Source organism: Sesamum indicum, linkage group LG3 (assembly GCF_000512975.1).
Source record: "Sesamum indicum cultivar Zhongzhi No. 13 linkage group LG3, S_indicum_v1.0, whole genome shotgun sequence".
NCBI lineage: Eukaryota > Viridiplantae > Streptophyta > Magnoliopsida > Lamiales > Pedaliaceae > Sesamum > Sesamum indicum.
In genome coordinates, this window is record NC_026147.1 from 11,757,650 (window position 1) to 11,769,780 (window position 12,131).

At 34.1% G+C, this 12,131-nt stretch overlaps 2 protein-coding genes across 3 annotated transcripts in view; one reads left to right on the top strand and one right to left on the bottom strand.

Moving 5' to 3' along the window:
• The window catches only part of LOC105158069 (protein C2-DOMAIN ABA-RELATED 4), a 3,095-nt gene extending 2,600 nt beyond the window's left edge, over window positions 1-495 (bottom strand). The window contains exon 1 of the mRNA XM_011074695.2: window positions 244-495. Coding sequence (XP_011072997.1) covers window positions 244-354 — 111 coding nt within the window. The 5' untranslated portion in view covers window positions 355-495. The remainder of the gene's footprint in view (window positions 1-243) is intronic.
• Window positions 4,135-11,233, top strand: LOC105158070 (zinc finger protein VAR3, chloroplastic). Of its 2 annotated transcripts, XM_020693052.1 has the most exons (7): window positions 4,135-4,284; window positions 4,464-4,653; window positions 6,496-6,613; window positions 6,717-7,063; window positions 9,242-9,358; window positions 10,386-10,484; window positions 10,584-11,233. In XM_020693052.1, the coding sequence occupies exons 2-7, from the start codon at window positions 4,595-4,597 to the stop codon at window positions 10,693-10,695; spliced, it is 852 nt and encodes a 283-aa protein (XP_020548711.1). In that variant the 5' UTR covers window positions 4,135-4,284; window positions 4,464-4,594; the 3' UTR covers window positions 10,696-11,233. The 2 variants fall into 2 exon arrangements, with proteins under 2 accessions (XP_020548711.1, XP_011072998.1); XM_011074696.2 differs by having other exon boundaries at window positions 4,148-4,653.

Here is a 12,131-nt window from a genome sequence, read left to right on the forward strand (position 1 = left end):
CATAGATTATACACATGAAGAAGATGATCAAGAACCCAATTAAAACTCACCGGAACAATTAACATTACCAAACGGAAAAGCAAAAATGACGAGAACCCACATAAAAAACCTCGACAAAAACAAGATATAGGTAACCAAAAACATAAAACATGCAGGCAATAACACCAAGAGCCACATATGTGTGTGTGTGTGCGCCTGTCTCTCTTTCTCTCAACAAGAGAAGAAATGTGGGAAAACAAGAACCTGCTTTCCCATCTTGATAACAACGTATGGATCACTGCTGCGGACATCACGAACAGCAAGATTGATGCCTCTCTTGACCCGAATCCTCAGCAGCCCCAAAAGATTATCCATTACAGAAGTAGAAGCAGCACTTTCTGATTATCAGGTGGGTGGCAAGAAATTTTTCCTTCAATTTTATAGTCACAACTTACCTTCCCCTCCCTTGAGATTAAAATAATATTCCACCCCAGGTGGGGTCCCACCTCTACATATACAAGAATGAACAACTCTCCTAATTTCTTGTATCCCTTTTATTATTTTGTGGGTCTCTTTCTTCAGGACACCCTTTTGCCAAAGTCAAAATTTCTTCTTGATTCTCTCTGCACAAAATAGAAAATTGTAGTATCAGGCCGTTAACACTATATTTGGGACCCACAATTGATGCTGCTCCGTAGGACCCCATTGAAGGGAATCTTTTAACCTGTCAAGCATGCATCTCATGTCTTATAAAATCAAAGTCACACATCACACACAAAGTCACGAAACTACGAAGTTATGAACCTAATCAATTTTGATACGCGAGGATTTTTTCTTTTTTTATTAAGTTTTTTATTATCATTTGTCTTATTTAACTTTCCATCTTCCATACATGCCACCATAACGTGCTGTGTTATCTTTTAAATATATATCTCACTATTATTATTATTTAATAATTAAATAATAATAAATTTTAAAAAAGGATAGATATTTCATCAATAAATAGTGAGACTGAAAAAAAAGTGGTCTCTATGAAAACTACTTTTATAACATTTGCATCGATACTATATATTTATTTTTTATTGACGTTTGTTTCTTGTGTATTTGCAGACACTCAAGATGCTCAATGAATTGGTTAGACCAGAATCGGATTGGCCCAAATTAAAGAGCAGACTCGTTTGGCCCAAGTCCCCCCCCCCCACTCCCGGGCTAGTCCCAAGTATTAATTCATTGCACCAGCTCGGTCCAGTGGCCTAAGATCAAGTTTATTGGGCCAATTTCTTTTCTTTTAATAATGAAAGGTTTATAATTTTTTTTATTCTTTTATGTTGACTTTTTAAATATGTCTTTATACTTTTGAAACTCTAAAATTTTATCTTCATTGTTCTACTCTAAATTTTTTTTGTACATTTAACACTCTTTGTTTATTTTCTTCAAAGTTTATTAGTCATTTTTGGACTTGTTATTTCATAAATTTACTATTATAAACTTATTAGTCAAATTATTATTAAATTCATTATATTGTCTAACTTTTTTCTAGTTATAAGTTTTTTTTGATTTAATTTATTTAAAAAACAATCATAAATTTAATAAGGGTTCAAAAGAACACCTCAATTTCATAAAAGAATAAATAAAATATGCACAATTAGGCTTGGTCCAGGCCTCAACTGCGTGGGTCTATGGGTTGGGCCTGGGTTTAAAAATGGATCTAATAGAACACATTTAAAGACCCAACACCATCCCAAGATCGGTCATAACTAGTAGTAGGTTAGTCCTAGGCCAAACTTTTTCGGACCGATCCATGCTAAACCTGGGCTGACTTGATCGGACCCACTGTGCAGCTAGAGCAGTCACCAAATTGAGGGTGAGTGATGATGATTTGTCTACATCTTCAAGTTTTCTTCTCTTTTCAGACTTTTTCTTTCTCTATCTTTAAAGGTATTTTCCTTCATTAATGAATATTTCATGTTATCCTTCCTTCCTTCAATAAAAAAACTATATGCAATCTTTTTCCCTTCCTAGTTTTCTTTTACCATGTTCTCGATTGATAGCATTGATGAGAGAGCTATAAAATATGCCATATTAGACTTAGGCCATATTCCTGTGAGAAGTGGTTACTTCATAATCCCTTCTCTTATCACTAGTAGGCCATATTCTAGGTTCATGTATTTCTCTACCCTTACTAGTATGTCATGGAAGTGGCAATCATGCTTCTTAGCCAATCATTGAAAGAGAGGTTCGACTGTGAATCCCTACGTGAGAGCGTTGATTAGCACCTCCTAGTAGGTAGTTGAGACTTCTAGAATGGAGTTGTTGAAATATTGGACATATGCCCTCAAAGTCTCATTCTCTTCCTGTTTTACCGCAAAAAGGTTGATAATTGATTTTCGATATTTCTTGCTACTAGTGAACTGGTACATAAAAAGAAAGCTAAACTCTACAAAAAAAATGTATTGACCCAGTTGGGAGCTGGTCTAACCATTGTTGGATAGAGTCAGTTAGCGTAGTATGAAGTCCGTTGCATTTAAAACTATTAGTATACTTGTGCAACAAGGTTGCATTCTCAATCTTATGGATGTGCTCAACAGGATCTGTGATGCCATTGTAAGTAGGTATGTGGAGCCGTCCTAAAGTGAGCAGGGTGCTGCTCTTCATGATGCATGCGCTGAAAAGTATACCACATTCCAATAGCAGGGTTGGTGGAGTTCCACCAATTCCTCCTACGAGAACGTCAGATTTATGGATGTTCCTAGTTGGCCCTCTCCTTGCTAGTGGTAGGTCCACCCTACTGTAGCACAAGTAATTGGTTCCTCAGCTCCTAACTCTCCTTGAGTGCTGAGTTTCTCCTACTGAGATGATTGTCTTGCTCTGCTGGCAAGGGAGCCCTGAAGGGTTGAGTTGATGGTCTCAAAGATGAATTGGCAGAGCTGTTCATAGAAGAGCGAGTTGGCGGCAGCAGGCAGGGCTGTTGAATCAAGAGCCCGAGTGGGGTGTTGAGATCTCCAGTGTCTATTTTGTAGGTGGAACTGCAAAACCTGGCTCAGCAAGGAAGGAAGTGTTTCCTTCAGACCAGTTATCGTCACCCCTATTGTTTGATATAACCATTTCTCACGTCTCTAGCTGAGATTTCCCACAGAGGGCGCCAATAATGAGTATTGGATTCCAATAGCACCACAATAATTGAACAATCTTAAAGGAAAATCCTAAGGTCAAAGGAGGACTAACTTGCAAAATATGGGCTAACACTATACTATTTAAGTCAGTAATGAATTTACTGGAAGAATAGTCAGAAAACTTGGAATAATGTAAGCATATCAATAATATAATTGAAGTGGCTTAACAAAGTATTGAGATAAACTGAAAAAAATCATGTGGAGTGCAAAACAATGAAAACAACTTGTTGAAAATCGAGAGAAAAGAGTGTTAGGGAAGGAATAACACTCGATGTTATGTGATTGCACATTGACCTCTATGAGTATGCCGATGGAGAGAAAACTCTAAAAGTGGTTGTAGCTTGTGATACACAATTGGAAAGTTGCATGAGTTAGAATAAGGCCTGCTCGGTTATTTAGTGGAGTTTGTCTCCTTTGCTTTAGGTTTGAGAAAGAATGTATGAGGCAGTATCGTCATATTGTAAAAACGTAAACACCGTTAGATGTATTTAACGGGTAAGAGAACAGTGAGCTATGTTTGAGATAACAAAGAGGGTTTTTAGCTAAATTTTCAAAACATAAGGCGTTTTCTACTATTCGGTCTTTTTTCTCTTTTTCTTTTCTTTTTGGGTAAATTACAATTACCCCTCATGAGTTTGACATAATTATAAATATCACTTCATTATTCGAGACATTATAAATACCTCATGATTTAATATTTATTTAACAACAAGGTCACTAGTTTTCTATCTAATTTTTTTGTTCAATTGGCCAAAATACAATTTTAAATAATAAATTATAATTTTATTTATAAGTTAATATTCATTATAGATTATTTGTTTTATCCATGCTTAAATATTGTTATTTATTTTCAAACAATTTTTTTAATTTTGAAAACTTTTTAATAAAAATAAGGGTAAGATACACTTTGTCCCAGAATTATCACTGATGTAAAGGGATAATATCCACTTCTACTCATAATTAATCTTGACTTGGCAGAGGTATTTGTAAATTTATCTTTTTTGGTTACAAGATTAAGACTTCCATTTTCCACTCTCCATAACTCACAACTAAAACCCTAATCTAAAACCTCACAGATTTCTCGTGGTCCGAAGAGCTAGAGGAGATAAGAACTAAAAATGGCATCTTCAAGGTTGTTCACTCTTCTAGGGCCCTCAATTCTACGCAGTTCCCGCAATGTTTCTCCGATGCTATCCCTTAAATTCAATACATTCTGCCTTCTTCCTCCCCGGCCCTTCAAGCAATTCAGTTCCTCCGCGCTGACATTCGATTCCGGTGATTCTATTCTCACTAGTGATGATTCTTCTGCAGTCTCTGTTCACCCCTGGCCTGAATGGGTTAATTTTATTGACCGGCTGAAGGCCAAAGGATACATTACTCAAAATGCGGCGGCTTTGGAAAATGGTGGAAGTGATGAAGAAGGGGTAGTTGCTTACACAGACATGAAGTTCGTTAAGGACGCGTGTCTGAGCTTCGGACGTGACCGTTTTGACATTTTCAAGTACTGACATTGCACCTTCTTACTTCTCGTTTACCAGTATTTATTATTAATTTTCTTGGTGAACTTGTTAAATGAAGCGTGTTTTTATGTATAGAGAACGTTTAGTTAATTTTTGTACTTCTGTATGCTTTTTCTTTTGCCTTGAGGGGAAGTCTCTTTGGATTTAAGTTGGGTTCATTTGCAATTTTACTATTGTCTTGGATAAGTGTAATTGCTAAATACTGATCATCTTCCTGAAGAAAATTATGATACTCGTACTGGGGCTCATCAACGGTTACGTTATGATTCCAAAGAGTACAAGAATTGAGAATACTTGGTGCTGCTATTTTGCCATTATTTATGAGATGAGCTGATAATTTGATTTTCTATATAAGCTACAGTTAAATTCACCTTACCCCTTGTACTATTGAATTAATATCGGTTACCCTCTTCTATTAAAACCTTCAAACACTGCAGCCTAGATAGACCGAGATATCCTTAATATCAGTAGAAGGATACACCCACTTTAAACTCTTTATTATTTGTATATCAACCTTTTTCCATCACAATCAAATAAATATGACCAATTTGAACACCAAATTTACTTGAAACATGAGTACTGAGTAATTTTAAACTTATGAGGTGATGTATGAAATGTGAATTCTTAAGAACTTTTTAAAAGGTCTCATTTTGCTTGGACATACTTCTAGACTTTTTACTTTTGTAACTTTTTGCATATTTTGAACTTCTTTTATTTCTTTTCAACTTTTTGAATTTTTGTTTCGTAGAAAAGACCAAGTTTAAGTGTAAATCATGTGAAGGAAATAGAACAAAAGTGATATAGTAGCATGGCGCAGTGTAAAACTGTTATGTGCTTATACTTTCCATGTTCATGTTCAGTAAAATTTAGATAACTTCATTGATGTTTTGGTTGTTAAAAATTGTCTTATCTTTCGATCTTTCCTTAAGAATTCATAATTCTTGAATATTTTCCTGGTTGGGGTCTTGACTTCTTTTCTAGAGCTTCATCATTTGAAGTTTCCTATACATATATTTAATATAACAGATATATTTATTTTAATTTGTTTGCATTAAACTTTACTAATAATTTTGTGTTTGTTTAAACTAATACAAAGCCAAAATATACCTTATTAAATTAGTCATCATGTGTAATTACATTTTTAGTTGATATATTTGGTTGTGCAATATGTTTTCTCCTTAAGAATTCATTGGGAAATTGTATCTGTCTAGACTTACAAATATTCTTTTTTGTTTGTTTTTTGTATGAATGATCATGTTTAGTTTTTATATGGTTTCTTGCTAGTACTATGTAAATATATTTATTTAAACTTATGTGAAATGAAAATGACACATCTTTTTGATTAGCTTATTTGTTGAATAACATTTGAGGTCAAATTGGTTGATATTTGATAATGGAGAGGGCAAAAACCTATATAGACTGTAGATAGAGGGTGAAGTGAGTTTGTTCTTTTACCAAAGGGACAACGGTGCTTTGTCCATGCAGCTGAACATTTTTAAGATTGAGGGGATAGGTAAAACTTTTATGTGTGTGGGAGGTGATTGTTACCAACCCTTTAGCATGGGTTCAAGTTCATTTTAACCCTATACTTTATATTTAGGAGAGAATTGGAGATACTACTAAATACAATGTGTGATGTTCGTCCGACAAATTTCAAGGAAATTTTGCAGAAAAGACGATCCTGAAGTCCACGTGTTAATGCAAAAATTGATTGATTAATTCTGCAAGATTAGTATGTTGGATGACATGACTTCGAAGAGGTGCTACATCATTGTCAAGTATATTGATCTGTATGATTCGAGATTTATATATTTGTATTGTAGGTCATTGTCCAGACAAGATATTCAAACGATTGTAGAGAAAGGTTGTCCTAGTCTATTCAGAAAGGCAGTGAACTCAGCGAAAAGGTTGAGAGCATATCTAGGACTTGACGAAGGAGACGTGAGTTTAGCTTTGATGTCATGTATACTTTATTTATAATTGGTGATGAAATGGCTTACACATTTTTATAATATGATACATCATGTGATTTGATTAACTGCAGGTTTGCGGTTCGTGTGATCTCCGTGGATCATGTGATAGAGCATATATTATGCTAAATGACTCTGAAGCTGCTGCACGTACAGTAGATGTAGTTCGTATAATATTACTCTATGCCTTGGATCCCCTTCTTATTTCTGGTGAAAATAAGCTTCCAGGTCACGTGCTTGTTGAATCATCTGCAAGGAAATTGCTCTCAGAGTTGATTGAGCTTGGCGACACACCTCCTGACCCTGATCTTCCAAAGCCTGTTGCCGTGACTTCTCAAAGAAGGAAGCAGTCTGTTGATTTATTGGACAATGAAACCTCAAAAAATGTGGACATGAAGCCAGGAGATTGGGTGTGTGCCAAGTAAGGAAGAAACAATATGTTGTGGTTTTCTTTTGTCCATTCTTAAAATTGCATTGGAGTAATTATTTCTTTTTCACATAAAGTTTAAACTGCATAGTCTTACTTTTATTCATGGATACATTCATCTAGAGTTGCAGGTTTTTAGTTGTGGCGGACATTGTCCATTTCACCTGGGTATTAAGCAGAATTGTGGGTTTCAAAGGCTGAGACTGTTACTGTGATACGTACATATGCAACATCATTATATTAACAAACATATGTACATTATATCTGATGCTTAACTTTCTGTTTGATGATATGTGTATCTTCAATTATCTGTTGGTTGAACTGTGTCAATGACTCCTACTTTTGCCTGACAACTTTCTGAGCAATTTCCAAGATTTCTTATTTACTGCAACTTCATGAACTTTGGGAGAAACAGACAATACCATAATTGTAGATGTGATGCACCTAGAGCTCATGTGTTCATTGGTGAAATGAAAAGGGGAGATTGTTTTTTCCTGGGTACCATAATTTTCTTATGTATCCTGAAGATTTTGTGGAACTTCCCCTTAAATGTAAAATGCATTTCTGGTACGGTAGAAAAACATCATATATTTATTGTGTAAGTGGTGCAGTCTTTATTAACTGCTGGCAGTTTAAATAATCAATTGAACATGAAGTCTGGTTTGGAATTTCTACGATGGCCTTTAGACCAGGTCCTTGTCCTGGAGGCCAGAAACCTGTATTAATGAACATGAGCTGTTTGATAAGTTTTAAACTGGTTTGTCTATGGGCTTCATGTTCTGGTCTATGAGACGGCTTGTCCTTATTAAGTGATTTGATCTGGAACTAGTGACTATTGTGTTCTAAAGATAAAGCTTTAGTATCAGGATTACCCCGAGAACAGCAATTTTTAGAAGAGAAAGAAAGGAAATATGAGAACAAGTAGGGGAAGTTATGGATCATTCAATGTGTTGAAGAGTTTATGAGAACCAGCACTTTAAGTTGAGCAGCTTGCTAACTGCTTACCCTCACCACCCCCAGTTCAAATGGGAGGAAGGTGGATTGTGCATGCTTAAAGACACACCGGCACAAATTAACTATAAGAAAACACGTAACTGTCTCTTTATCTGTTCTTTGCAGATGCTAAGCTTACCAATTGGAACTAAATGATGTCTTATTGTATCTATTAGATTTTATCTAACTTGGGGTTTTTTGGAACAAATGAAGTACAAAGACAAATTGCCAATCTAAAAGAAAAATTAAATGATAAATGATTGTTACCAACATATGTAAGAAATGGATGTCTGTAAGTGGTTCTTCATGCAGTATGTAGCAGTTGAGAAGGATTTCTCCTTCAGAGAGATGACAAGTTGAACACCAGATAAATTGTTTAGGTTTGAACCTTTTGTTTTCAACTTTATTGGTTCATACATAATGTTCTTTGCATTGTATGTAATAAGAGCAGCCTATGCTACGCTTCAAAATCCTTGACCTAGATGTTACATGTATTTTTATGACCTGATTTAGTTGTTAATCACGACCAGTATTCATTTGTGCTCCATAAAATGGTCTTCCTAAGTCAGTTTTCTTGTGGTATCATGTGCAGTTTCGCAAATGGTGTGTCTTCTCTTTGTGCATAAATTGTATCCATATAATGTTGACGAAGAAACTTATGTTGCACATAATAAAGAGGAATTCAGAATTCCTTTGATAGTATGGTGTTGGGCTTCTAACCTGCAGTTGTAAATATGATATTTCGATGTTATTTGAATCCTTTCTTGCAGTTCGTACATCTGTTTCTAATATGTTGATGGCTAACATTTTTTATTCTTCATCAACAACTTCCAAGTCTCTTGTATTTGTTAGGAGTGTTGACAACAATGTGAAACTTTTCTGCACTTTTTTCTGGTCAAAGCTTCATTTTTCAATAAATCCTTATTGCCCACTGCTGACTTTTCTACAAGTTTCTCAAACAATAAGTGGATTTTTTTTTTCACCTCTGTATTATACCTGTTCAACTTCTTAGAGATGTATCACTTAATGGGTAAACCTTCTATTCTGAAGAGTTATCATTTATATATATACTAAAATGCATTGTCTTTGCAATAATTTACTCAACAAATTCTTCTTTAGTAATATTTTGATATGTTTTATGAATTAAGTATGATTTTATGCATATCCAATTTGCTACAGGTGCAAATTTATGAACTTCTCCAGAAATATAAGATGCCTAAAATGTAAAGCAGAGGGACCAAATCGCGTACCTGTTGATGGAGTTGAAAAGAAAAAGGGGGATTGGGACTGCCCTCAGTAAGTTGAATAAATTTCAGTTGCTGGTGTTCAAATGACAGGATAGCCGTCCTTTCATAATAGGAACTAACACTCGTGAGATTCAAATTTTTACATATAATATAGCTTGACCTTTGCATTTCATTATTACTAAAGTAATAAATTCTTTACAGATTATTAGTTAATTTATAATCAATTAATTAGCAAAACAACAATTAATCAATTATGTAAAAAAATAAAATCACTAATTATTTTGTTATTCATACTCCAATAAAAATTTTACATAAGGAAACAAGAGAGCAGATGGTAAGTAACCAAATATAAGAAAACCAAAAAAAATTCTTTTAATGTTAAAAACTAAGATATATTGTTTAATATATGAAAAAATTGCTCATTTGGTTAACCTTAATTATCATTCTCTTTGTTTCATATGAAAACACTGCAACTTGGAAATATTTCAATATTGAAAAGGTATATTATTATTTGAAAATATACTTCAACTAAAAACTAGTAAAATAATTAAAGAAAATATAGGTCCTTGATAACTAAACAAATGAATGAAATTTAAATCTGGTGAAATTAATATTTAAAACCTGAGTTATATAACAATATCAAATTCACTCATTTCATATGGAAAGGTCCTTTACTACTTTTGTCCAAAACTATTTGTCAAACTATGAACTATCCACGAGTTATATTGCTTTTACCTATTTGCATGAAGACGCACGCATTTTCTAAAATTGAATTGTTTTTGTTTTGTTTTTTGTGGGGGTGAAAATGTTAAGGCAATTGCTTTTCTTTTTTTCATGAAGACACAACATTTTGAAATGGGAGGCAATTTGAGTACTAGCAGTCATAGTTATAATTATTCAAAGTATATGGATGGTTTCTGTAATTTGATAATTTTCAGTTGTGTTAATGTGATTGTTGCTTATTTTAGTGTAATGTCATGCAGATGTGCATGCTGATTGTAGATCATTGCTTCTAATCTTAGTTGTATAATTATCTGCTCTTTCTTCTGATGACCTCCCATCTTCTTGGCCTTTAGGTGTTCCTATATGAATTTTGCAAGCAACAGGCAGTGTTTCCGCTGCCAAGGGCCACGGCCCCAGAGACAACTAAAACCTGGGGATTGGGAGTGCCCCAGGTAAGTTACATAGCTTTTGTGGCTGGTTTTGCAAATCAATTTAATATTTTCTGACTGATTAAACTTCAGTAACAATTACACATTGTTTTCTACTTGCAGTTGTGATTTTATGAATTTTAGTCGTAATACTGTCTGCAAAAGATGCAATCTCGATCGCCCTCAAGAGTCTACATTCCAGATTAACGAACATACTTGGAGGAAGCCTTATTAAGTTGCTTACTTTATAAGTCAAACCTTTTAAGTTGCCTATGAAATTATGCTTGCACAGGAGTGGGAACTCAAATATTTGAAGATCGATTGGCGTGAAGTGGAAGGATGATAAATTGGGTGATTTGACTTGGTTTTGAGCTGATTTTCGGGTAGAGGTTTTCTGTGTAATATTTCTTTTGAATTTGCTTGTTCTTACACTGTATCTTTCTTGAAGGAATTTAGTTTACTATGGGAAAACGTTTCGTCGTATGAGAAAGATATAAATAATTGTAGGTAATAGTATGGAATTTTGAAGCCGCTCTTGGCTAGGTCCAGTGCCGCAAGTAACTACTTGGGATTTGTACAGCCATAGGTTCAGAATTCTGCAGTGCTAAAGTGGTACTCGGGGTTCATCTTGACCACAGTCTCGTATCACTGCTATTCTAAGGCCATGTTTACTAGTCATTTTGGGATAATGTTGAATTATATTAGTTGATGATAATTTTGGTGATTGGTTGGGATGAGACTAATATAAAACACTTTTAACTAGTACAAAATCACTTTGATTTGTTGTGGTTGATTGTTACAGGCACTTGTTTCCTAGATTGGGGATTATTATTGATTAACATCTTCTTTCACTGTTTTGCCCCCTATATCAGACAAAGCAGGTTTTCGTTGCTGTCTACTCAACGTTTTCTTCTTTTAACAATCTCACTGTTTGTTTTTTTTTTGATTGAGTAAATTGCATATCAGCTCCTTGTGAAATACGAAATTTGCTCAAACACTTATCTGTGTTAGATAAATAGTCTAAAAAAAAGGGCCCGTTAAGTTTAACACCTTACAGAGAACCCCCTCCTTCATGAATAACGGAGAGTGAGGAGTTATTCGCCCAAATTGAGAGTTCATCTATTTTCTCATTAAATAGCGTCGCCCTCGCCCCTGGAATGGAGGGCGTCGGCGGAATTTATAGAGGGCCAGGCAAGACAGTGTTGGGGTGAAGGCGAGATGAGGTTTTGCCTTCGCCCCTGCCCCAGAAAGGGGGTGATGGCCGCTGTCCTTGCCAAATATGTGTATGTGTGTATAATATTTGATATATATTTATATATATATATATGTTGAATATACTTAAAATACATATTTGTATATTTAACTATATATTATACTGATTTATTTGTATTATATTTCACATATTTATATATTTATATGTATTAAACATATAATATTTATGTAAATGTAGTATTTAGTTTAATTTTTTCTTTCATTTATGCATGACTTATTAATTTATATTAATAAACTTTGTATTTTATACATATTTATTATTTATTTAATAATATATATTGTACATGTAATAAATATTCAAAATAATGATAATATATAACAAATGAGGGCAAATAGTCAATTAAATATATATATATATATATTAATAGTGTAAGTGATAGTTAATGGAAAGAGCAAGTG

What these genes read in the sequence shown, in the direction of transcription:
- LOC105158070 (XM_011074696.2), top strand. Translation starts at nt 4,271, where the DNA reads ATGGCATCTTCAAGGTTGTTCACTCTTCTAGGGCCCTCAATTCTACGC. An exon ending in GGAGATTGGGTGTGTGCCAA is followed by an intron (nt 7,064 to 9,241) that starts GTAAGGAAGAAA and finishes AATTTGCTACAG; the next exon opens with GTGCAAATTTATGAACTTCT. An exon ending in GGGGATTGGGACTGCCCTCA is followed by an intron (nt 9,359 to 10,385) that starts GTAAGTTGAATA and finishes CTTGGCCTTTAG; the next exon opens with GTGTTCCTATATGAATTTTG.